Below are 25,592 nucleotides of genomic sequence, written 5' to 3'. Positions count from 1 at the left end.
GGTCTTGTGCAATTAAAGCTCTCTTGATAGACCTTGATGCTTATGGAGGTGTAGACCCAAATGGTATTTTTCCTTTGTTTTTATAAAGACTGCTGATTTCTCAGCTCCAAAGTTATCTGCTATTTTGCACAAGTTAGCAAGAAGAGGAGCTTTTACCACTTATTGGAGAATCTGTAATGTTACACCATTATGTAAATGTTTGTGGTTGCTCAAGTCCACCTGATTATCTCCCAATTTCCATAACTCCCATTTTATCTAGTTTTTTAATGTCTTTTGGCAAAACGTTTTAATAGGTTTGCGGAAGGCATTCATCTGTTCCATAGTTTGCACTTTGGCTTTTTGTAAAGGCCTTGGAGCATGTAATGCCCTTCTTACAATCTGCAATGCTGTACAGAAATCCCTTAAGTGTGGTTAGGAAGTTTTTATGATTGGCCTTGATTATAGTGCTGCCTTTGACCGTGTTAATAATGATGCCCTTGTTTTCAAACTTAAACATTTGGGAGTGGGAGGGTCTTTTCTTAGCATCATAATTGAATTTCTAAGTTGTTAATGGGCACCATAGAGAGTATAGTAATGTGATATTTGGTGTTCCTCAGGGTAGTGTTCTTGGCCCATTACTTTTCATACTACTGTATATACACGATGTGGTTTGGCCTAGAAAACAAGCTCGTATATGCAGATGATGCTACTTTCTTTGCACTAATTCCATATCCTGAATGTTGATCTGTGGTTGCTGAATCCCTTAATAGAGATCTACCTAAAATTAGTACATGGTGCAAATTATGGGGCATGAAGTTGATTCCTAACAAAACTCCAAGTATGATTGTAAATAGGTCAAGGATACTTGCTCCTCAACATCCAGATATCAGCATTGATAATGTTTCTATAACTTCATATACATTTTTATCATCATCTCCTACGCCTCTTGACGCAAAGGGCCGCTATTCAATGCTTCTCCATTCATCATCTCCTACTTCGTGCTTCATAGTCCTCAGCTATATAAGCCTGGGTCTTCCAACTTTTCTAGTGCCTTGTAGAGCCCAGCTGAACTTTTGGTGAACTAATCTCTCTTGGGGAGTGCGAATAGCATGCCCAAACCATCTCCATCTACCCCTCATCATAATCTCAGCCACATATGGCACTTGAGTAATCTCTCTTATTGTGTCATTTTTAATCCTGTCCTGCCATTCAACTCCCAATATCCTTCCGAGGGTTTTGTTCTCAAATCTACTATATCTATTGGAGATAGTTTCATTGTCATACCATGACTCATGTCCATAGAGTAACACCGATCTCACTAAACTGATGTATAGTCCGATTTTTATATCTAATTTCAGGCGATTTTATTTCCAAATTTTACTTAACTTAATCATTGTCTGGTTTGCTTTTTTCAATCTTTCACTAAACTCTAATTCTAAATACTGTGTATTGGAGATCATAGTTCCTAAATATTTAAATAATTCCTTATGTATCCTTTCTCCTTACAATGATATTTCATCTTCCATTGCATACTCCGTTCTCATCATCTCTGTCTTTCTTCTATTTATCTTCAGCCCAACCTCCTGTGATATTTCATGCATTCTGGTAAGCAAGCATTGCAAATCCTGTGGTTGATTGATTGATTTATGAAATTTTCGGCCCAAAGCCAAACAAATCCGGTGGTGTTCTGCTAACAAGAACAGCATCATCAGCATACTCTAGGTCTGCTAAATTCTTAAATCCAATCCTTTTCCGACTGTTCTACGCAATACAAAATCCATGAGGAGGATAAACAAATTTTAGGTGTGATTTACTTTTGAGAAACATTAGGCCTGTCGTCGTCTTCAGTTGCACAAAAAATTGGATTATTGAGAAAGTCTTGTAAGATTTTTGGTGATCAATCTATTCTGAAGTGTTTTAATTCTTTCATTCTACCTTGTTTTGAGTACTGTTCTCCTGTCCGGTGTTCAACTGCTGATTCTCATCTTAATTTGTTGGACAGAAACTTACGGTCTATTAAATTTCTTATTCCTGATCTAGATATCAATCTGTGGCATCGTTGTTCAATTAGTTTGTTATGCATATTGCATAAGATTATTCATAATTCTGACCATCCTTTACAGTCAGATCCCGGACAATACCACCCTGTTCGTAATGCAGTTAATTTTAATAGTTAGGCCTTCTCTATTATGAGGCTCAATACACTACACACACAGCATTCTAGAAGTTTTATTCCACCTTTGACCCTGTGGCCGCGGGGCATAAAAACAATTAGAATAATGCCAACGTATCCCTGCGTGTCGTAAGAGGCGACTAAAAGGGACGGGACGAGCGGGCTGGGAACCCCCTCTCCTGTATTATAATCCTGTGAGACATCAAAGAAGTGGAGCTGGGGGTAGAGTGACTGCTCCCCGCACTCTAGTTTTGGGGTGTTTGAATGTGCGTGGATATAGTACGATAGAGAGTAAAAGATGTGAGATTGGAAGTATGTTTAGGAGTAGAAGGATGGATATATTGGCTTTGTGTGAGACAAAGATAAAAGGGAAAGGTCAAGTGATGTTTGGTGAAATGTCTGGTAGAGTGTCTGGGATTGAAAGGGGAAGAGCAAGAGAAGGTGTGGCTTTATTGCTGAGAGAATGGATGACAGGTAAAGTAGTGGAATGGAAGGAGATATCATCTTGGTTAATGTGGGTAAGGGTTAGGTTGGGTAGGGAATGTTGGGCTTTTGTCAGTGCGTATGGGCCAGGTTGTGAGAAAAGTGAAAAAGAACAGAATGAGTTCTGGAATGAATTAACTAGGTGTGTAGAAGGACTGGGTAGAAGGAATTATGTAGTTGTCATGGGTGACTTAAATGCTAAAGTGGGCGCTGGGGAGGTAGAGGGTGTCATAGGGAAGTATGTCGTACCAGGTGAAAATGAGAGTAGTGAGAGACTGGTAGATATGTGTGTTGAGCAAGAAATGGTGATAAGTTCTAGCTTTTTCAAAAAGAAAGATAAAAACAAGTATACATAGGTAAGAGTGGCAAATGGAAGAGTGGTAGAAAGGGCCTTAATGGATTGTGTTGATAACTAAAAGAATGTTTGGAAGATAGAAAGACAGGCACGTATTTAGGGGTATGGTTAACGGTATGTCTGATCATATTTTGGTGGAAGGAAAATTAGTTGTAGCAAAAAAGTGGGGGAATAGAGTAGGTGGATGTAAAAGGGAGCTAGTGAGGGTTGAAGAGCTAATAAAACCGGGGGTTAAAAGTAAATATCAAGAAAAGTTGAAAATGGCATATGACGAAGAGAAAGTAAGAGAAACTGGTAATTTAGAGGAGTGGAAGTTAGTGTAAGAAAATTTTGTTGGGATTGCAAGTGATGTGTGTGGCAAGAAGTTTGTTGGAGGCAGCATGAGGAAGGGCAGTGAATGGTGGAATGAAGGAGTGAAGGTAAAAGTGGAAGAGAAAAAGAGGGCTTTTGAAGAATGGCTGCAGAATAATAGTGTAGAGAAGTATGAAAGATATAGAGAGAAAAATGTGGAAGTAAAGCGCATGGTAAGTGAGGCAAAGAGGGCAGCTGACCTGAGGTGGGGTCAGGGATTGGGTCATTCATATGAAGAGAATAAGAAGTTTTGGAAAGAAGTGAAGAGAGTAAGGAAGGCTGGTTCAAGAATTGAAGAGACAGTGAAAGATGGAAATGGAAGGTTGTTAAAAGGAGAGAAGGCAAGGAAAAGGTGGGCGGAGTATTTTGAAAGTTTACTGAATGTTGAGGATAATAGGGAGGCAGATTTAATTGCTGTTGCAGGTGTTGAGGTGCCGGTGATGGGAGATGAGAATGAGAGAGATTACAAGAGAGGAAGTGAGGAGAGCACTAGATGAAATGAGAGTAGGAAAAGCATCTGGTATGGATGGTGTGAGAGCTGAGATGTTGAAGGAAGGGGGTGTGACTGTACTTGAATGGTTGGTGAGATTGTTTGATATGTATTTTGTGTTGTCAATGGTACCAGTAGATTGGGTCTGTGCATGTATTGTACCACTATATAAGGGTAAGGGAGATGTGCATGAGTGTTGTAATTCAAGGGGTATTAGTTTGTTGAGTATTGTTGGAAAAGTGTATGGTAGAGTACTGATTAATAGGATTAAGGATAAAACAGTGAATGCAATCTTAGAAGTACAGGGTGGTTTTAGAAGAGGTAGGGGTTGTATGAATCAGATTTTTGCAGTTAGGCAGATATGCAAGAAATATTTAGCAAAAGGTAAGGATGTGTATGTTGCGTTTATGGATCTGGAAAAAGCGTATGATAGAGTTGATAGGGAAGCAATGTGGAATGTGATGAGGTTATGTGGAGTTGGTGGAAGGTTGTTGCAAGCAGTGAAAAGTTTCTGCAAAGGTAGTAAAGCATGTGTTAGGATAGGAAATGAAGTGAGCGATTGGTTTCCGGTGAGAGTGGGACTGAGACAGGGATGTGTGATGTCACCGTGGTTGTTTAACTTGTATGTTGATGGAGTGGTGAGAGAGGTGAATGCTCGACTCCTTGGACGAGGATTGAAACTGGTAGACGAGAATGACCACGGAGGTAAATCAGTTGTTGTTTGCGGATGATACTGTACTGGTTGCAGACGCGGAAGAGAAGCTTGGCCGATTAGTGGCAGAATTTGGAAGGGTGTGTGAGAGAAGGAAGTTGAGAGTTAATGTGGGTAAGAGTAAGGTTATGAGATGTACGAGAAGGGAAGGTGGTGCGAGGTTGAATGTCATGTTGAATGGAGAGTTACTTGATCAGGTGGATCAGTTTAAGTACATGGGGTCTGTTGTTGCAGCAAATGGTGGAGTGGAAGCAGATGTATGTCAGAGTGTGAATCAAGGATGCAATGTTGGGGCAGTTAAGGGAGTAGTATAAAATAGAGGGTTGGCCATGAATGTAAATTGAGTTCTGTATGAGAAAGTGATTGTACCAACTGTGATGTATAGATCAGAGTTGTGGGGAATGAAAGTGACGGAGAGACAGAAATTGAATGTGTTTGAGATGAAGTGTCTAAGGAGTATGGCTGGTGTATCTCGAGTAGATAGGGTTAGGAACAAAGTGGTGAGGGTGAGAACGGGTGTAAGAAATGAGTTAGCAGCTAGAGTGGATATGAATGTGTTGAGGTGGTTTGGCCATGTTGAGAGAATGGAAAATGGCTGTCTGCTAAAGGTGGTGATGAATGCAAGAGTTGATGGGAGAAGTAAAAGAGGAAGGCCAAGGTTTTGGTGGATGGATGGAGTGAAGGAAGCTCTGGGTGATAGGAGGATAGATGTGAGAGAGGCAAGAGCGCGTGCTAGAAATAGGAATGAATGGCGAGCGATTGTGACGCAGTTCCGGTAGGGCCTGCTACTTCCTCCGGTGCCTTGGATGACCACGGAGGTAGTAGCAGTAGGGGATTCAGCGTTATGAAGCTTCATCTGTGGTGGATAATGTGGGAGGGTGGGCTGTGCTACCCTAGCAGTACCAGCCGAACTCGGTTGAGTCCCTTTTCAGGCTGGGAGGAACATAGAGAGGAGACGTCCCCTTTTATGTTTCATTTGTTTGATGTCGGCTACCCCCCAAAATTGGAGAAGTGCCTTGGTATATGTATGTATGTATGACCAAGTTGTGGAGTGATCTTCCTAATCAGGCAGTTGAATCAGTAGAATTTCAAAAGTTCAAACTTGCAGCAAATGTTTTTATGTTGAACAGGCTGATATGTCTCTTTTTAGTTTATAAATGAAAAATCTGTTTTAATATTGTTACTGTTTTTAAAATATTTCATTTTAATTGGTTATTACTTTTCATATAGTTTTTTTATTTTCTTATTTCCTTTCCCCACTGGGCTATTTTGCCCTGATGGAACCCTTGGGTTTAGTAGCATTCTGCTTTTCCAATTAGGGTTGTAGCTTAGCTAGTAATAATAATAATAAAAGATGGACATTAAGAATGACAGAATGGGGGTTCCTAGAGACTACTAAAGCAGCAGAGGAAGGAAGAGATGATGATGGATTGACAAGCTAAGAAATTTTGCGGAGATAGACTGGCTTAGTAAAAACTATAAATAGACGGGAGTGGAAAGATATGCAGTGGAGTAGTTACACCTGATGATGATGATAATACTGTATATCATGTGAACGTAACAAAAAGAAGAGCGAAATATGATTATTGATACTCAACAGTTTCGGTGTATAACTACATTGTTCACTCCTGGACAACAATACAAAAATAGTTGTTCAGTGCAAATTTCCTCCCACTGGGATGATGGCTCTTTACTCCGAGGTGGTGACGTAGTATTGTAATCACTCGTAGAAAACAAATTTTAGGAATTGAGGTGCTGTGTTACAATTGTAGTGGGCCTGAACTGAAGGTCTCCTTTCTAAACACTGATTTCGTGTTTTGGACGTTGATACACTGGCCCTTGAATGGGGAGGGGAAAAAATTTGTTTGGTATGAATGTCGTATTGTATTCCCTGTTTTAGCTTTCACAGGAAAATCCTTGGAGACCACACAGCAAATTATCCACAAAAATAGTAATTTAGTGATATTGTGTAATGCCACAAATAATTGTTAAATTATTGTTCAGTTAGTAAGGATAACATAAAGGAATTTCATTTTTCATGTTTATTTCTATTATCTTGGCACATAAAGGCACAATTTTACTCAAATCACAAATCAATTTTCTTATTCACAGGAAAACGTTCAACATCATCTGTACAACCTGTGTGAATCTACACAGCATGTATTAATATCACTGCAGAATATAGTTGGTTAAAACCTGTTTCAAACATTAATAACATGATGTTTAGTTTCTTTATAAACTGATCTATATTTGATTTACAAATGCAGTAACTCTCATGGTGCTGGTGGGCAAGGCACAATGTAATACCCTGGAAAAACTGAAAATGCAAACATGCTGAATGCCATCTATATAATTGCTTACAATTGGCTTGTATAAAAACAAAATATTTTATAGCTGTATACAGTATAATGAAATAAGAAAAATATGAAAGAAAACATTACTTCAAAGTCGTCTAGATTACATTTGTTAGATTTTACCGATAAGAGGATCATAGTGATTAATTTTGTACTCTACAAAATCCCTGCTTGGAACAAATTCTGAAAAAAAAAAATTATGAATACAATGGCAAATGCAGAAGCATCAAGTACTGTATTGCATTTATATTCATTAGCACCATGTTACAACTTTCATTTGGTCACAAAAAGCTATAAAAGTGTAAAATCTAAAAAGACTAGTCTATAATGAACAGTAAATATATTATGGCATGATTAATCTTGACAGATGTTCCTTTTATATTAAAGCAACAAAATCCTTAGGAAAAAGAATATTTTCCACACAGCCTACAGTTATAGAAAAAATAAATCAAGAGGATGAAGTAGCAAAATATTTTCCGGTATATTCAACTGTTCATTTTCTAGTATACTTTACAGTTCATAATCATCATCCTCATTATTTTTATAGTCATAAAAAGGAAAACTGGAATGCACGCAACAACATACAAGAAATTTGGTCCAATATTTTTATCTTTAACTTTAAACCCTGCCATAAGCAACAGCATCCTTGCATTAAGTCACCAGTCTTAAAAAGGAATGTATCATTTTATTAAACCAATGGTGGTTACAAAGAATTGAAATGCAAATTCAGTAACTTTGAAAATCTAAAGCCGCTTATAACTTTGGTCACTTCAAAATAACTACTCTTCCAAAAAAATATATAAGTCATTAGGAGCATGTAACAAAGGCTTCTTTCATGGAAATACAGTACATTTAGAGAATATAAAATCGTTTCGAGAATAATGCAAAAGACCAGGTTAACTAAGTTCTAATCTTTCACTTATCAAATTTACCTGTAATGTAAACATAGTTTAAAAATGGATAAAGTAAAATTATCCTTAGTAATAACGACAATCAGATACACAAATAATTGAGTAATCTAATTTTTTTAAATGCTATTTTTAAAGGCATTTTTTTAAAATGCATTCGTGTAAAATATAAAAGCCAGGTCTTAAATTCCACCTTCAAAGAAGTTACCTGTGAATCAACAGTGAAGGACTGACTGCAATTCTGCAATACTTTTGACTGCAATTCTGCAATACTTTTAAATAAGTAAAACAGACTTAAATATGGCTACTTCAAAGGTTTATGAGGTTTACTGAAGTGTAAAAAAATATTACATAGAACAGTTATGCAGGAAATATTAAACCTAAAGCTTACAGTATACTCTATATTATTTTTACAGTTTCACATTTCCCAAAATGCAAGTGTGTGAAGTGCTCAGAACTGTAATTAAGTACTATGATTAAGCTGTATAAATATTCTTAGTTATTGGCAGGATACCTTAGTCACGTATCACTGTTCAACATTTTCTTCTCAGCACCATATGACTAAAGGTAATAAATTTTTCTAGTGACCTTGCACCATTTGATATTTGAGCAGTAAGTCATGTTACAATAGATCCTTCTTGCAAAGATTAATTTCATCATAATACTTCAATACTGGGGATAAACGCATATTATAAAAATCATAAGTTTTCAAAAACTATAATGAACAGTCTCCATGGGAAAATATTATAAAATATAAAATATTTACAAATCAATCATTAGCATATGTTAAAAAATGTGTGCGTCACTTAATTTCTAATTCCAACTTGAGCTTGAATATAATCAAAGAAGGGAAATGGAGCCATTTACAATTAAATAATGTTGTTGACAGCTACAAATAATAGTGCAAGGTACCTATTATACAGGACTTTAGTTTAAGGGTAATTGACCTATCATTGAAGACTTAAAAATTTTCAGCATTATTATTTTCCTCTTAAATTTAGAGAGAAAGGCTACAAGGTGGAAGTAGAACTACCCTTAAACTCAGTCCAAATTACATACCACCAACTGTGCTGTTTATATCACAGTATTTAGACTTAAAGGTAATATTTTATTGACTAGTTAGGACCTATTAAATTAAGTAGCAATGTATATATATGTAACGTGACAAGAATATCTAGCTTGGTAACTCAAGAAGGCTCATTTTTGTTACTATTAAACAACTTTACATCATAAAGTTGTAATGTCTGGATGAAATTTATGAAAGGTGAGTGAATAAATAAATATGAATTTTACTCTAAAAAAGCACTTATGAAGACTTAAGCAAAATTACAAATGTGCAGTGTGAATGTTGTAAATAGAATAAAACACCTCAAATTGGTGCATTAATAAACACCCCCATATCATTCCTTTGTTCGAAAGAAAACAAGAAGTAATGTGCATCAATATTTACAGTGCATCATTAGAGCAAAAATTATATAATTCAGCTCAATTAGGTTGATGCAACTAAAAGTTCATTCACAGAAGTTCTACTATAGAAATGCCTAAATCATAACTTAGTTATGTTTAGTCTTACAGTAAATATACAGCTAGATTAAGCATCTTTAATTTCATCCGACTTGTGATGAAAAGGGAAAAGAAAAAAAAAAAACTAAAAATATACACATAGATAGGAACACGTTAGTGCATCTGTGTCATACCTAAAATCTCACAACATTTAATGGCAATTCCTGTTACCCAAACATTCGTTTAACCTCTTTTGTGCTCAATGATCTGCTCCAGCCACCTGCAGGAAAAACAAAGAATTGAAACAAAATTTAGAAAATGAATACAAAAATCCTTACAATAGTAGTCCAACAAGACAGTATAGTAACTTTTGTACTTGAGAAAATAAAAAAAAAAAATAAAATAAAAATTTATTTAAACATAACCACCCTACAGTCAAGAGTCTTAAAAAAAGGTAAAAAAATTCCCTAAATGATCAAATATCAACGCTGGTTGACAAAACATTTGTGACCATTTCAAACATGGCGGTCACAGATTTGCAGCAGTAGTAATTGATTTAATGGGAAGGCTAAATTATACAAAACTACAAACTAATCTTCTTATTTTTTTAGTTTGTCAACAGTGTATGTTGGTCAGGCATTAAAATAATTTTGCTTTTAAAACTTCTGATATTGGTTATACTGTATTGTCATTTGTTCCAGTACAAATACAAACTTTAGTCCTTTACAAATGGGAGATAATAGCAAAGCTGGAATACACGTCCGTTACCAACTAGGAGCGGTTAAGTCCCACCCACATAATAGCTCACTTTTATATCAACCGTCAGTGAGGACAGATGTTCTCGCTGATTGGAGTATTTTAGCAAACTACTCATTCTTTTCCTTTCATTTCCAGCGTTTTAGCGACTGCGTGTTTTGTGGAGAAGACAGCAGAAATTTCTGGGAGTGTTGGATAATTGATACAGCACCGTCACGAGTGCAAAGGAAACATCCTCGCCTCTTGGGCCCTGCCTGCACAGGTCACTCCTGTAGTCAGGCCTTTCCTTGTACAAAGTGTTGGAAGTGATCACCCTCCCAGTGTGTAGTGCATGATAGGAGGAGAAAGAAGAAGTACAAAAAGGGATTCTTGGGATCTTCCTCAGTCTTAGTCCCAGCTTCTCCCTCTGATACCCTAGGTACGCTGCCCTCTGACCATTCCCCGTTCGGGTAAGAGTGGTCGCCCTATTATCTTTAGGCAAACTTCAGGGCATGGAAAGCTTCCCGTTTCCCCAAGTGAAACGGGGGGTCCTCCACCCCCCAGGGGACTCTCTTACAGATGAGAGATTCCTTGAGTTTGTTGTGGCCCTCCTTGGGACTACAAGGTCCTCCTTCCAAAGTGGTTAGTGGAAGTGCTCACTTAGCAGGCACTGCAGGAGGGAGTTACTACTCCTGCCAAAGATGTCATTAGTTCTTCTCCCTTGAGGGTCTAGAGGAGTGAGTCCTTCCTCACTGGGCTCATGCCTGGGAAGACCACTTCCAGCGGTAGTATCTCAAAGGGCACTAGCCACCCGTTGAGATACTACTGCTAGAGAATTATGGGGTTCTTTGATTGGCCAGACAGTACTACATTGGATCCTTCTCCCTGGTTACGGGTACCTTTCCCTTAGCCTACACATACACCGAATAGTCTGGCCCATTCTTTACAGATTCTATTCTGTCCTAATACACCTGACAACACTTGAGATTACCAAACATTTCTTCTTCACCCAAGGGGTTAACTACTGCACTGTAATTGTTCAGTGGCTACTTTACTCTTGGTAAGGGTAGAAGAGACTTTTAGCTATGGTAAGCAGTTCTTCTAGGAAAAGGACACTCCAAAATCAAACCCTTGTTCTCTAGTCTTGGATAGTGCCTAGCCTCTGTACTATGGTTCCACTGTCTTGGGTTAGAATTCTCTTGCTTGAGGGTACACTCGGGCACACTATCCTAATTTCTCTTCCTCTTGTTTTGTTAGAGCTTTGATAGTTAATATAGGAAATATTTATTTTAATGTTACAGTTCTTAAAATATTTTATTTTTCCTTGTTTCCTTTCCGGCTATTTTCCCTGTTGGGGCCCCTGGGCTTATAGCATCCTGCTTTTTCAACTAGGGTTGTAGCTTAGCAAGTAATAATAATATAGTTTCTCAACCACCTTGTGGAACGACGAAAGAGATATTATCTAAGCGCCTTTCCTTTTGGAAATGAACTTCTACGGAGTCGCTAGTGTTGGCGATCATGTATCCCAACATACAAGGAGACAAGCCTACTCGCCTTCACTCGAGTGCGTTACCTCTTCGGAGTGAGATCTCCCTCCTCAGCGATTGTTCAACCAAATGCACTATTGCAAGCAAGGTCTAGTGCCTTCACGTCGTTCTAGCTTTTCGGAGTAATCTCAAGACAAACAACAAGCCTTAATTACAGGGGAGAAGTGTACTCTCACCAGAGTGCACTCGCAAGGGTGCTAGTCAACCTCTGCGCGACCTTTCTTTACTTGATGCAGAAGAACTAAAGTGAGTTGCGAGAGACGTGTCTTACCAATGTGTATTTGTTCCAGGCACGCTCCCATAGATCACGCACTAGCAAAGACGTCTTTGCCAGTTCACTGGATACCTGTAGACAGAACATAAGATCCTAGAATTGCCCCTAACAGATCGCACAGAATCGTCAAGAAAATTCTCCTTAATCCTTCAAGACAAAGAACTAAGGCGCGCACACTCCCACAGTTCCAGGAGTTAGACATTGTGTCAATGAGGCTTAACAATTGTCTAAGGCACGAATGAAGGCAGCAAGCGAGACCTCCCCGAGGCAACCATCGCCCTCGAACTTATTGGAGTTCTTTATCACCTAGGGAGGTATATAACACAGGTGGACAATTATCGGATGTCGACTATCAAGTTTGATGCCACCTCTCAATCTCTCTCTCTCCTTGAAGTTGTAGAAGGAATGAAGTAGACCGACAGTCCACTCTGAATCAGGACAGACTCCAAATAGTGTCAGATCGCATCGAGGAAGAAAAGGAGAGACTAATACCTAGCCACCTCTCTCCTTTCTCTGAGGGGACATGCCTCGGGGAAAAGAAAGACCTTGAAAGTATTCCGAAGAATAGGTCCAGTACTGCAGCGAAATCTTGAACTCTCCGGGATAACCAGGAATCGCGAGTAACGGGGTTTCCTAGACACAGTGTGGCAGCCAGCCCCTCTTGATACATTCTTCTCTCAGGAGAGCAAGTAAAGTCTCTTACTTTCAACCCCTCCAGAGACTGGCTGGGTACGATATCGGAGAGGGATGATCTCTTACATGACTTCAGATGAATCTGACAGTGCCGTTCCTCAGACAGCCAGACCTAAGGCCTTGGATACAGATGAAAGGGAATCAGTCTACCTTTCAGCAAGATCTTAACCTGCATTCTTAGGGTTAATGGCCTTGGAAAAGCCCATTGAAATTATGTTGTGGACCTCAGGACACCAGACCTCGTCTTACAGATCCCCTGGTCAACCATGGCTTCGGAAATAGTAGACCGGGTAGTTGCGCAGGTTTTGTAAGAAAGAATTCCCTTAGGTTAGGGAGATGAAAATTCTCCGGGATGATCCCTCCTTTTTTTTTGGCATCAGGAAGTATTACCAAACGCAGGAGGCTTCTACTTCCCTATTAATCCTGCGGTGGCTGTACCGATCCCAGGTGTCACTGCGCCTCATCTGGCCACACAGTGTATTACCTTTTCATCAGTGGAGGCAACGAAAATGGAGAGCACAATGAAGGTAACTCTCCAGGCTGCCTCCTCATTTGACCACTGGTCAAGCACTGTCAGTTTTTGGCAGAAATGAAGGACTTGTCAGACTGGAGACAAAAGAAAGGCTCTCAAGAATAAAGCCTAACGGGTGCCAAAAGTATCGTATTCTTGACACATTAAGCGGCCAAACAGTGGGCAAAAGGGGTCAGGAAGGGGCGCGATGTCATAGCCTTCAAGTTTCAAAAACAGATTAACTGATGGAAGATTTTGAGTCTCAAGAGGAGATCGAAAAAGTAACTGAATATTGGAGGAGGTCTAGCCATGAACCGCTTCTGCACCGGGCAGTGTCTTTCCAGCAGCCACAGTCCACCTCCACTTCTGGTCCTGCAAGATCTTTGACTCCACCTAGGCAGACACAGCTCTGCCTAAAGAAACACCTCTCGCCCTGCCCCTTCCATTCTGAAGTGGAGAAAAAAAAAGCCCTTTACAAGCAGACAGGGTCAAGGGCGAGGTTGACGCATGGGGAAAAGGCGAGACAACAACCCCGCTAGGAGGGGCATTCCTCCCATAATGCCACCTGTGAGAGAGTGCCTGCAACCAAGATGGAGGAGGTGGTAGTGGCATCACGGAGCAGCACAATCGACAGAAACACTTTTCTACCTGGATACCTCCTCCCATTCATCAGTTCACCCGTTCCCCTAACTCGACCATCAGTGATGTAATTGTCCAATCACCAGGGATCGGTGAAGGACATAATACTTTGGACAGAGGTTCAGGCTGTGCTAGGTCGACGTTGACTCCCGAGGGTTCAGTTGACTTTTTCTTGTCGAGAAGGCGTCTGGAGACCAGTCATAGACCTGTCAGCCCTAACATGTTTGTGTAGCAAACATCATTCGAGAGGGAGACTGCAGTCACAGTAAGGCAGGCGGCAATCAAGCTCTTGGACTTCATGATGACAATTGTTCTCAAGGACTTGTACTTCCAGATCCCAATCCATCCTCCATCCAGGAAGTGCCTCCTCTTTGTTATGGCCAACAGTTTGTACCAGTTTAGGGTTCTTTGTTTTGGTCTCTTAATAGCACCACAAATCTTCACCAGTCAGTACCTTAGTTTCAGCATAGGCACATGCCAATTACATTTGTCACTTGTGATATCTGGATGATTCACTGATCTTAGTGGACTCTGAGGAGGCCCATATCCTTCACTGGGACAGACTTTTTTCATTTTGTCACAATCTAGGGACTGTGATGAATCAGAAGTCCATTTTAGTGCCAAATCAGCGACTTGTCTTCCTTGGAATGGACATCGACATAGTCCTCGGGGAAAGTCTTTCCGTCTCAGGACAGGGTAGCATGCCTGTGAGAGAGCGCTCCCCTTCCCTCTGTGAGCCCCATCTACCACCCCACTAGTGGCCGAAGTTACTGGGACATCTAGTCTCCCAGGAAAGTTTCATTCCAAATGGACGACGTCTTCACATTGGTCCAAACATCTTGGTTCCAATAAGCAATGAGGGAAGAATCCAAACACAATCAGTAAAGGTGGCTGGGTGAAACGAACCTTCTAAGGGGCTCTCCTCTTCTGGTACCTACACCAGTGCACCTGTTATTCACGGATGTATAAAAGGAAGGTTGGGGAGCATACCTCCATTAACATATGGCATTAGGACAATGTTCTGAGCAAAAGCGTCTGTGCCATACCAACATATTGGAGCTTCGAGCAGTTCTTGCACTCTAACACTTTTGCCCTCTTTTGGCAAACACTTAGTGTTGATGAGCCACACCACCACTGTAGTGGCATATGTAAACAAACTGCAGCTTAGCCAGCTAGCAGTAGAGATCCATGAGTGGGTGGGTTCAACTCGATTATGCTAACAGGGCCCTTCAATCCAGGCAGAAACATCGTGCCAGAGACACTGAGCAGGAGGATGCGTATGGTGGGCTCAGAATGATCTACCTATTTGCAACCTTACTAAACCACAAACTCCCAGTTTACTGCTCAATGGTACCACAGCACAGCAGAATCACTTCGGCTTCACGCTTGGAGGTTATCCAGCATCTCCTCTCTGAGAAGGGCTTTTCGCTCATAGTTAGACAAGAGATGTCTGGATACCTCCAAAGTCTTCAACCTCCATGTATCAAATCAAGTGGACCACATCTGTCGTTGGTTATGTGGAAAGGGTGTTTCTCCTTAAAGCCTCTATCCCATTAGTAGCCAACTTTTTACTTCATCTCCAAAAGGAAAAACTTTGTTCAATATCAGTGGTGAAAGGTTATCCAGGTCTGTAGGCTGATAGTAATTGAAGTTTCATCTTCGGTAGAACTCTTTCCAGTACCCTGGGATGTCCACGACATTATGTGAATTTCTGCCGCTCTGCCTAATAAGGAGAGTCCTAAATTGGGTCCAAGCCACTCTCAACCTCAACATGACTCTAGTAGTGCTGAAATGGCCCCAAGTAGAATGGTATCTAGACCTTGTACTTCTGCTTATAGAGACTAGAGGATATTGCCTCTTCTTCCTGACCTGTTGTGCCAACCACACACCCAGATCTTCCACAGCACAGTGGAATCGCTCTCCATGCTCATAAAGTTCTGAACGGGCTAGTCATATGTTAGAGGCGAGACCATCACCCTGGAATGTTGGAAAGGTCCACGTTTCCCTGCAAAGGGCACCACATGAACTGTTGTCTTGCTTCAAATAGGAACCTCACTCTCAAAACAGTCTTCTTGCTCACCCTAGCCTCTGCTAAGCGGCTTAACAAGCTGCAAAATCTCTCTTTTAATGTTTCTAATACCGGAGAATGGAGGAAAGTCTCTTTCTCCTTTGTCCCGAGTTCATTGCCAAAACCCAGAATCAATCGGTTCCTAATTCCAGGTTGCGAGATTTAGAGAGGTAATCAACGATTCTGATCAGCTGCTTTTTTTTTTTGTCCTGCAAGGGTGTTGAAGCAATACCCTCCTGACCACACCTTCAACAATTCCCTTTTGGCTAAGGGAGGTAATTGACCATACCCATTTGCTACCCCTTGCCTTCACCCCAGGTAGCGGTTTAATTAAAAGTACACAATGTCAGAGGGGTTAGTATAACCCTGGCATTACGGAAGAATCTCCCTGTCGTGCTGGTACTACAGGCAGGCACATAGAAATGCAAAACAATATTTACTGTCCATTATCTGCAGGAATAAACTCGTATTTCTCTGTTCACCTTTTCTGTAGGGCCTGTAGAACATGCACAATTGATATAGCTACCTCAACTCCTCTCACAGGAACACTGGGCACAATATCAGAAACCTTGTCTGCTGGAATCAATTTGACTGCAGATAAGCTCCACTCAGCCTACACATATTCTATTCTTTCCCTACACTCCTTACGAGGGAGAGAGTGTAGTAACCAGGCAAACTCCTTAGGATACATATGCTATTTGGTTGGAACCAGGCAAACCCATTACTATACGTATGCCTAATCCTTACAAGAGACTTTGTTCTGTATCCTTTATTGCAAAGGCTGTGGACCCGCTGTTATAGTCACATCACTGGTACAAGAGGTGGTTAAGTTGCCAGCCAGTTTGAACAGGAATTTCCTCCCACTTAAGGACGAGTCTCCTATGTAAAGGACGAAGATTTGTTTTTGTACCGGAACAAATGACAAATTTAGATATAATTCATATTTTTCCTAATTACAGTATACAAACCTGAGTGTTTTACTCATACTTTCAAGCCATCACCAACCCCCTAAAAAGTCCCAGCTCTAATCAAAGTGACTACTGTACTTGGTGAGCGAGTAGGGGGTTAGGATTTACCTGCTCCCAGTTGGTAACTTCCAACCATTTGTAGAGGACTCGGTTTTGAGTAGTTAAGAAAAATATGAATTATCTCCAGTTATGCATTTTAAATAATTTTTAAATTGAAAATGTTAATGTTACAACATGTTGAAAATGACCAGGTGAATTAACCCAACTCAAAGGATTGTGCCATATGCAGTCTTCTGAATTTCAAAGTTTGTAAATTTTTAACGATTGCCAAAGAATTGTCAAAATAATCATTAGATTGAATTTTTTAAGCAATCATACATACAATCAATAAAGGAGGCAAAATTTGTAAAGGTAAATTAGTTGTAGAAGATTTTAAAGAATTAGTATAAATTACTGGAAAGCCATCAAGGATTCAAAAACTCAGTAACAGAAGTTACTGTACTTTGAATATTTTCCTTCTTGTTTATATACTCTACTTATTTTTCTGACCACTACTTCAACACTGTTTAAGTAAAGATTCATTTCAGAATATGTTTTGAGCCTCATATTTTCATAATTTTCATTGGTTGATGTGAAGAAAATTTTGTATGTACAAAGGAAAGTTAATTCTTGTACAATACATAATCTGTTATATAGTATCTAGAAGACAAAAAAAAAAAAAAAAAAGACATTGAAATTTATTGGTGTACTTACTACAAGCAGTTTGCCTTCTTTGTTCTTGTTGATCATAGTGATTGAGCCTGTGTCCAACATAATAGTGCCTTGTTTCCCATTCTTCATTGTATGGCCAATGCTGGAAAGAGGAAAAATGATTAAATCTATATTCAAATGATTGAATTTATAATTATCAATAACAAATTTACATTTATCCAACTAAAGTAAGTATACTGTTAATCATCACTGATGGACTTATATGGCTTACCAGTCGGTTTCTGCTATTTTGAGGACTTCGCTATTGTCGCTAACAGTAATAATCTTTGTCACTGCTTCTGTGACATTGGGAACACTGAGAATCAAGTCACCCTGTGATTAGATAAAAATGTTATGAGTATATATACTGTACATATATAATCCTTACACAAAATTATAAGTTTACTGGGTCAACATATTCTACACGATTCATAAATGAATTTGGTAACTATTAAAGATTCTAACTGCAATTCACGAAAGTATTTGAATTACAGTGTTAGTTGCTCCAAATATTTATGGAAGCAGCAAAAAAATACTATGAAAACATTAACAGCATTATTATAAATCACATTATAAGAGGAAAGAATAGAGTAGTTTTAATTCAAGTATTATGGCCAGATATATTGATCCTTTAAGAACTGCTGACAAATGTTAGTACAGTAGTAGTAAGAGAGGAAATTATCAGGAAATATAGTACAGTATGTTACTTATTAAACTAGGAGGCTTAGATTGTTTGGAATAGAAATAATTACACAAATTAAAAAGGTGTCAAATGTCTACCCCTAATTTTTAAAGGATTGCCTTTGGATAACTCGGCAACACGGCAACAAGAGGGAAATATCCATTCACATGACTTCTATTCAAATTTCTAAATAGATGAATACTGTACTGTATATATAACTGGAGTAATTAATCACTTGGATGAATATATGAGTGCCTTTGTACAAACGATCGCAATTGCGCATCTTGTTTTCCTATCTGTGGAAGTAGTTTTAGAAGTGGCAGCATTAAAAGTCACTTTAAATAACTCATTTGTATACATTTTAGAAATGTTTCCTTAATTGATGGAAAAGGAGGTAGCTCATTAGTTGAGTTCTTTTCCTGTATTACAGTAGCCTCACCTGGTGAATACTCCAAATTGGAAATTTCATGTTTTCCCCTTTTTTACTTTTAACGGTAAACTTTACACCTGACTTGAGCAAGGGACTAGTTTTGGCAGTCAAGGTATTAGCATCTATGTTAATGCCACTAGGGAAAACATGTGATGTGATAGTGACCATGCCTACTCTAGCCTGAACACCACTGCCATCCAAAATATGATGCATCTATTTAGCTTCAGCCAAAACTTAGACCTATTTAAAATTAGTTTCCCTCGTTTAACTGAAATTATACAGTATATCTCGTGAGCAGTTACTTCCAACTATCAACCTGAACTTCTCCTTCTGGATCCATTAGTTGTTCAGTATACAGCTAACCAGATCATGGAAATACTTAATAGGACATGAATTACGAGTTAGCCTGGAATTTTAAACTGAGCAGATTAGGCTGAAATCACTGGTTTTCTTAGCTTTTACCAACAGTTAAAGTCGTAAAGGGCTCATGGAGGCCCCCACTACCAACTCCATAAAACTTGTGAATATTTTGAGAATCATCATCAATCCTACTCTAAACAACAAGTCTTCTCTGGATTTTCTCCAATACTATGTGCTAATCTCCTTTTAGTGTTTGGAACTAGATAAGAGCTAATTTGGCTTTGTATTAATAAAAACTGAACACAGTAACCACTTTACTTATTACATACTTTGGGTCATGACTTCTCTTAGGTAACAAAATCTCCAAATTATGGTAAAATCATAAACATTATACCCTACGCTTCCACATCAATTGATTGATAAGGGCATCCTGACATCTAAGGTCTTTGATGCCGAGTTCCACATCAAAGAGCTAACAGTAATTTTATAGGATTTCCAGCCTAATATAAACTTCCAGCCTAATATAAACAGCACCATACATTCATCATTCAAGTAAGTTAACTTCAAAATGGGTCTTAATTTAAAAGTAGCTAAGCAAAGACCACAATGATGAAATCTGACAAGTAAAGATTTGTTAAATTGAGGGATACTGCAGTTGATGAGAAGTTATATTCTTGCTCATCAGCAGTACAAAGATAAATACTATTTCATTCAATGTAAGCTGCATACACTTAATATAATGTCAAACTGAATGCCTCAATTTCAAGGAAATTTGCTATAAGTTTTTACATAGGAAGAGATGTGACAAATTGAATCATGTAAAATATGTTAACCCAATGATATACTTATAATTAGTTAATCTGCATATTTCTAATATATTCATGTCATTTAATTTTCAACATACAAATTTTATGCAGGACAAGTAGTAAAATTCAAATCAATCTATATATTTTGACAAACAAAATTACTCTATAAAATTAATTTCACTCATTATTTATTAAATATTTTTACAGGTAATTCTCAAGAGAAAAAATAAAATTTAGTGTGATAATTAATATGTTTACTTCTTAAATTGAAACCTGTTTTTAGTTTTATTTTTAAATTGAAACCTGTTTTTAGCTACTAAAATACAGAAGGATGATGTTATTAATTATAGTTTTCCCTTAATCCTTTAAATAAAACAAAATAAAAAATGCATTCTGTTGTAGCACATGCTTGCAATAAACTCATTCAGCTGTGCTTAACATCACATGTGCATTATGTATCAGAATCAAAAGCAAAAAAATATAAACTATATTTAAAACAGAGATAAAAACTGTTATTAGTACTGTAATCATGTGCTCTGCCATTCATCAATTATTAATAGTTCCTAATTTATAGTTATTTTTAAACTATTTATGTTTGATGTATTCTATCTGTTGTTTTAAAGACATTTTGTTGTTAGAAAGAACATGCATATAAAATATTTACACAAAAATTCTTCACAAAAGCACACACTTTTACAAATTCTTTCTGAGCTTACAGATTGTAGTTCCTATATTTAAATATGAATTTAAATATAAATTATTTTTTAAGAAATAGCATCATTAAACACTGTAAAAGAATAATTAGAAACATGAAAGCTCTATTGACCATAGTACTTCATGTCACATGATCTACAGGTATTCATTTTTTTTTTTCTATTTTGTTGTAATACTACGACCATCATAGTTATAATTCTTTCACCTTGTAAAAAAATTCAGTTTTTCTTGAGAGGTTATATGTTATGATGAATCTTTCTTACCACTCCCTAACCTAGGTTATAAGTTATGATGAATCTTTCTTACCACTCCCTAACTTAAGTGCAATAAATTTACCTTATCAGAAAATGAACACAACTTTGGTGCACATTTCTAAAACAATTTACCAACCCGTACCATTACATGTAGATAAATTGAATTATTTATTGAATTATTTTCTTTACAGAATAAACTTTGCATTATTTGAAATTGAGAAAATGTTAAAATCAGTAAATTATATTTAGGGAAAAATTTAAATGGTAATATGGTATAAATAGAAGATAAAAGGACAAAAAGAGGAAAGGAAGTCTATGCAGATTCTCAAAAAACTTTTTGTCGTCTTTGTGGTTTTTTCTACATACATTTTTCCATAAATTTCTTTGTTGTCTTGGTGGTTTTTTTATACAATACAAAGTCAATTATATTCAAAATAGTGACGATATTTGTGGAGTATTCTAAATCCAAAAAGCAAATTAGTGATTTATGTCAATTATTTTTGTTTGCAGTAGGTAGGTCTCTTTCACAGCAATACAAAATTATGACTAATCATATTTAATCCTATGCTAAACATTCTTCAATAACTAGCAGAATTTCTTTTCCTTACACTGTACATTCTGCATAAAATATGAAATATCTCAACCTTTATCAACAAATTATTATTACCAATTGGAACAATTATAGATGTTAAAATTGCTTTTTCCTCTGAACGTTGATATTGCTTAGTAATGCTGTACTCATTACAATACCCTATCAAATCTATATTGGTTAGATCTAGCATTAAAAAGCAAAATTTTCATACAATTTACCATTTCACTGCCCAACATTCTTCAAGTACCAGCTTTCAACAAGTAATAATGAAAATGAAAGTTTCAGCCGGACTTAAGTAGTCACCCCATTAGTAAATAACTCATCATCATATATCAGTACAATGACAACACTAATGTCTTTTTACACTTGTCTCACTTGGCTTCTGATATCAACATATATATATAGGGATGCAAAAGTACATTCCCAACGTATGGCAATGTGTACATCGATTTCCAAAAACTCGATACCGTAAATAATAGAGAGATTATAAAGAAAATGGGGGAGGACCTATGGATCGGACTAGTTCTGGATTGTGATATCGACTGCCCTAATCAGATCAAAAGACATCCAATCTTCACATAAAAGAGGTGGTAAACATGTCGTAGTTAGGTTGACCCCAAAAGCTTAGAATTCCATGGGCAGGAGTTAAGTACTTAGTTGATCTGCGAGGATATTCAATTTCCTTGAGACAAACTTTAAATTCAGTGTACATTCCTTGACACTGTCCAGCAAAGCAAAAGTCCATGAGTAAGGAGGATTAGGGACTTTTGATTTTGTTTCCCCTAGCTTCCAAATATATAAAAAAGCTGTCATGTTATTGGACAGACAAACAGAAGTCATCTCCTAAATGGTAATAACAAAATTCAGGCAGTGAGACTGCTATCATGCAGGGTAACTGGAGAGCAAGCAGGAGGGGTTGTAAGAAACCTAGATTTTGAACACCAAATTTAAAACCGTCTAATCATGGAAAAGCCAACAAATGTTGAGAATTGTGATAGTAAGGTAATAGTGAATATTTAATGTTTTGGAGTATGGATGGGGAGACAGCAGTCTGAGGAAGTCAGACAGTATTATTTCTTAGTAGAGAAGTGTCTCAAGAAGGATTTACTTGAAACAAATTGATTCTACATAGAGGTACTAACATGTCTTCTATTCTCCTTGCACAAATTTGGAGTCAAACTAAGAACAATTGTATGTATTTAAATGCAAAACCCTAAATAGATTCAAGAAATGGGTCATGCGAGGTAAGAAGGTGGGCACAAACCAGACCTTGCTGCTGCCATCAGGGTCTCTCCTCCAATGTTAGATGAAGATGCAGCTGTGGCTTCAGTAGATGTAGGAAGTGGTACCACATATTATCACTAGAGAGGGGTAGTTTAATAAAATAGCATATTCTCTATAAAGGGTAAAGGTCCCAGCATACAAAGTGCTATTTATATCCAATACCTTTTCTCCAAAACATTATCTCCCTCAATTTTACTTGAGGCCCAGGGTAACTAGAGACAGACAAAGAGTATCTGGTAAACATAAGAAAACAGTTATGTGTGATGCAATATCTCCTCATCTCCTTAAGCTTAACAAAAGCTAAAAACTCATCCTCAGAATAAAATTGCATGCCTCGCACCAATGAGAAGAGTGTAAACCTCTGCTAGTAGTGTCACAGTACTGACATCTAGTAATGATTTGTTTACTAATGGGTGGGTTATTTCAATCTGATAGAAACTGGCTAACTAATGGGTGGGCAATGTAAAGAGTAGAAAATTGTTTTCAGTTTTTCTTGCCAAGACCTAGCACTTGAAGCTTATAGGCATATGAATATTGACTGAAATTGACTAAAGTAATCAAGTTAGTATTAACATTATATATATCAAAGTAAAGCAAAGGATCAAGGAACTTGCCGTACATGCACATAAGTAGCTAGTCAAGACTGCTTTAATGAGGACTCTATACTTGCAGAAGTAGCGAATGACAGGAAAAGCGGCAGATTGACATGTATGAAAAGCATGCTCCAAGACAAAAACCTTATCAAAATACACAGTAACCTAAAGGTATTAAAAAAAGAAAATATTTTTTCGGCATAAAATAAATTTGAAAAGAAAAAGGAACTGTAACTGAAGGTAGTTTTGATAGGATTTCCTTCCTGTTTTTCATACCTAAAAGTCTGGTTCTGCCTTCTCCTAAACTAGACAAACAAAAAGAATAAAATCACGGCAAACTTTCTTTTCTTACCTTAGGGTTAGTGTCATTACCCTCACTCTATGACATGCAACAAAATCAATAGATCCATTTAGTATGGTCATTTTCAAAGGAAAAATTCTAACAAACATTTAGAAAAAGAGGCTGCATGAATTGTGCAACTGCATAATTTCATTGAGATAAAAAATAGAATTACCTTTATTTCATGATCATGCAGCCTCAGTATATTGAATAATAAATTTCATGCAAAATGCTCAGTTTTTTATATAATTCTGAACCAAATGTTGTATTGAATGACTGCCCTTGTCTCTCAAACTATGAAAACATTCAATTTTCTGTAATGAATAGCCATAACCCATGTCTTAAGTACCATGCATTACACTACTTTTATGTTTCAATTCAACAGGAAGAGTACAAAAATGTCAATTGGTATCTTTCAACTAAACTTCTTATTAAGTACTGTCACTTCACATGGATCTGAAACCTATGCCACACAGTGTACCTAGGAGTGGCTTCCTAAGACTGTGTACAGTATTAACTATTTATTACTAAAATAGGATATACATGTATGTAGCATAAATATGTATTGATCTAGTTCACTGCATAAATAATAATAATAATAATAAAAAAAAAAAAAGAGTATTTTAATATATCCTATTATTTCCATACTCACCTGATATTTGTAATGCTTCTCTCTCAGAGTCTGGTTTAATACAGATGTTTATGGTAAAACTAAAAATTTCCCAGTATGTTTACTTTCAGTGCACTTAAGCCTCTAGTACATTTTCTTTCGTTTCAGTGTACTTAAGCCTCTAGTACATTTCCTTTCCTTTCAGTGTATTTAGTCTTCTGGTACAGTATTGAGATAAGATGATTAATCGCTATAACCTTGGTTTGGGTACACTGCAGACCATTTGTCCTCTCATTTTAGAAGTCAAAACTAAATCCCTATCATTTTGACAATACTAGGCTCTGGGGAAGAGAGGGGGATGTATATGAACATCAGGTGACTATAGAAATTTTGTCAATTAGATGTTCATAATGCTGACTCCACACACTGTTGGAGGTGAATCAGTGAAGGAAAGAGATGGGAAATGTAAGATCCTTAGATAACGTTATATTAATTTTTACGTTAAACATCTCTTTATGAGAAGAACAGAAAGAGAATCACATTCTTCACAACGATTATCTAAATTGTACGACATTGCCCCTGGATATGAGACAGAGAGAATGAAGATCATGATCAGCCAGCATGAACTGCTTATAACAACTATTTTCATTATTACTAACAAATCCAGACGTAGACATTCCGTAATGCTAAACGTCCACCACCCCCCCAAAAAGAAAATCTGGTGGGGGATAAAATTGCTAACTACCATACATAAAGAGCGAGGAGGTTATTGCCAAGAAATGCACCAAATCATCTCGATATTGTACTCGAGGCTTTAGCCTATTGAAAGAACAGTAAGCAGGAAATATTTGTTTTCGAGCAAATGTCAGTAGTAAACCAGCTTCAAGAGAAAAGCATTATGAACATCGGGGGATTTTCATAAAAATAATTCAAATATTCTTTAAATTTGCTTCCCCATACATTGATGTGGGTACATATTTAATTCAAGTAAATCAATCAATATAAAGAAGCAAAGGAAAAATAAAAACTTATGGCTAAAGAAAAGGCACAATATTATTAAGGGGGAAGAGAGGGGTACCCCAAAAAGATTTAATCAATTATTACTATATGAAAATTATCTAAAACGTTCGGCAAAGGATAACATTCAACTTTAATTGCTATTATAGCTAATGTATAAAAAGAAAGGTATTAATTCTTATAAAATGATATTTTAATTATAAAATAAATTTTTTAATATACTTACCCGGTGAATATATAATAGCTGCAACTCTGTTGCTCGACAGACAAAAAACAGTAAAAACTCGCCAGCGATCGCTATACAGGTTGCGGGTGTGCCCACCAGCGCCAACTGTCGGCCAGATACCACTCTCTCGATGTAAACAAAGACTCAATTTCTTCTCATCCCACTGCGTCTCTATTGGGGAGGAAGGGAGG

At 37.5% G+C, this 25,592-nt stretch overlaps 1 protein-coding gene across 3 annotated transcripts in view; it reads right to left on the bottom strand.

Annotated features, from left to right (window-relative positions):
* Nucleotides 1-6,570: 6,570 nt before the first annotated feature.
* The window catches only part of Myo61F (Myosin 61F), a 52,549-nt gene continuing 33,527 nt past the window's right edge, over nt 6,571-25,592 (bottom strand). For 2 of the 3 annotated variants that reach the window (XM_068372815.1, XM_068372817.1), the window contains 4 exons: nt 23,561-23,587; nt 17,726-17,826; nt 17,497-17,596; nt 6,571-9,588 (listed from right to left, as the gene is read on the bottom strand). In XM_068372815.1, the coding sequence (XP_068228916.1) occupies nt 9,568-9,588; nt 17,497-17,596; nt 17,726-17,826; nt 23,561-23,587 (249 nt within the window). In that variant the 3' untranslated portion in view covers nt 6,571-9,567. The remainder of the gene's footprint in view (nt 9,589-17,496; nt 17,597-17,725; nt 17,827-23,560; nt 23,588-25,592) is intronic. The other variant, XM_068372816.1, reaches the window with a different exon arrangement.

Source organism: Palaemon carinicauda, chromosome 4, assembly GCF_036898095.1.
Source record: "Palaemon carinicauda isolate YSFRI2023 chromosome 4, ASM3689809v2, whole genome shotgun sequence".
NCBI classification, from domain to species: domain Eukaryota; kingdom Metazoa; phylum Arthropoda; class Malacostraca; order Decapoda; family Palaemonidae; genus Palaemon; species Palaemon carinicauda.
The sequence above is the reverse complement of the archived record's forward strand: the minus strand, read 5'-3'. Positions and strand labels throughout refer to the sequence as shown.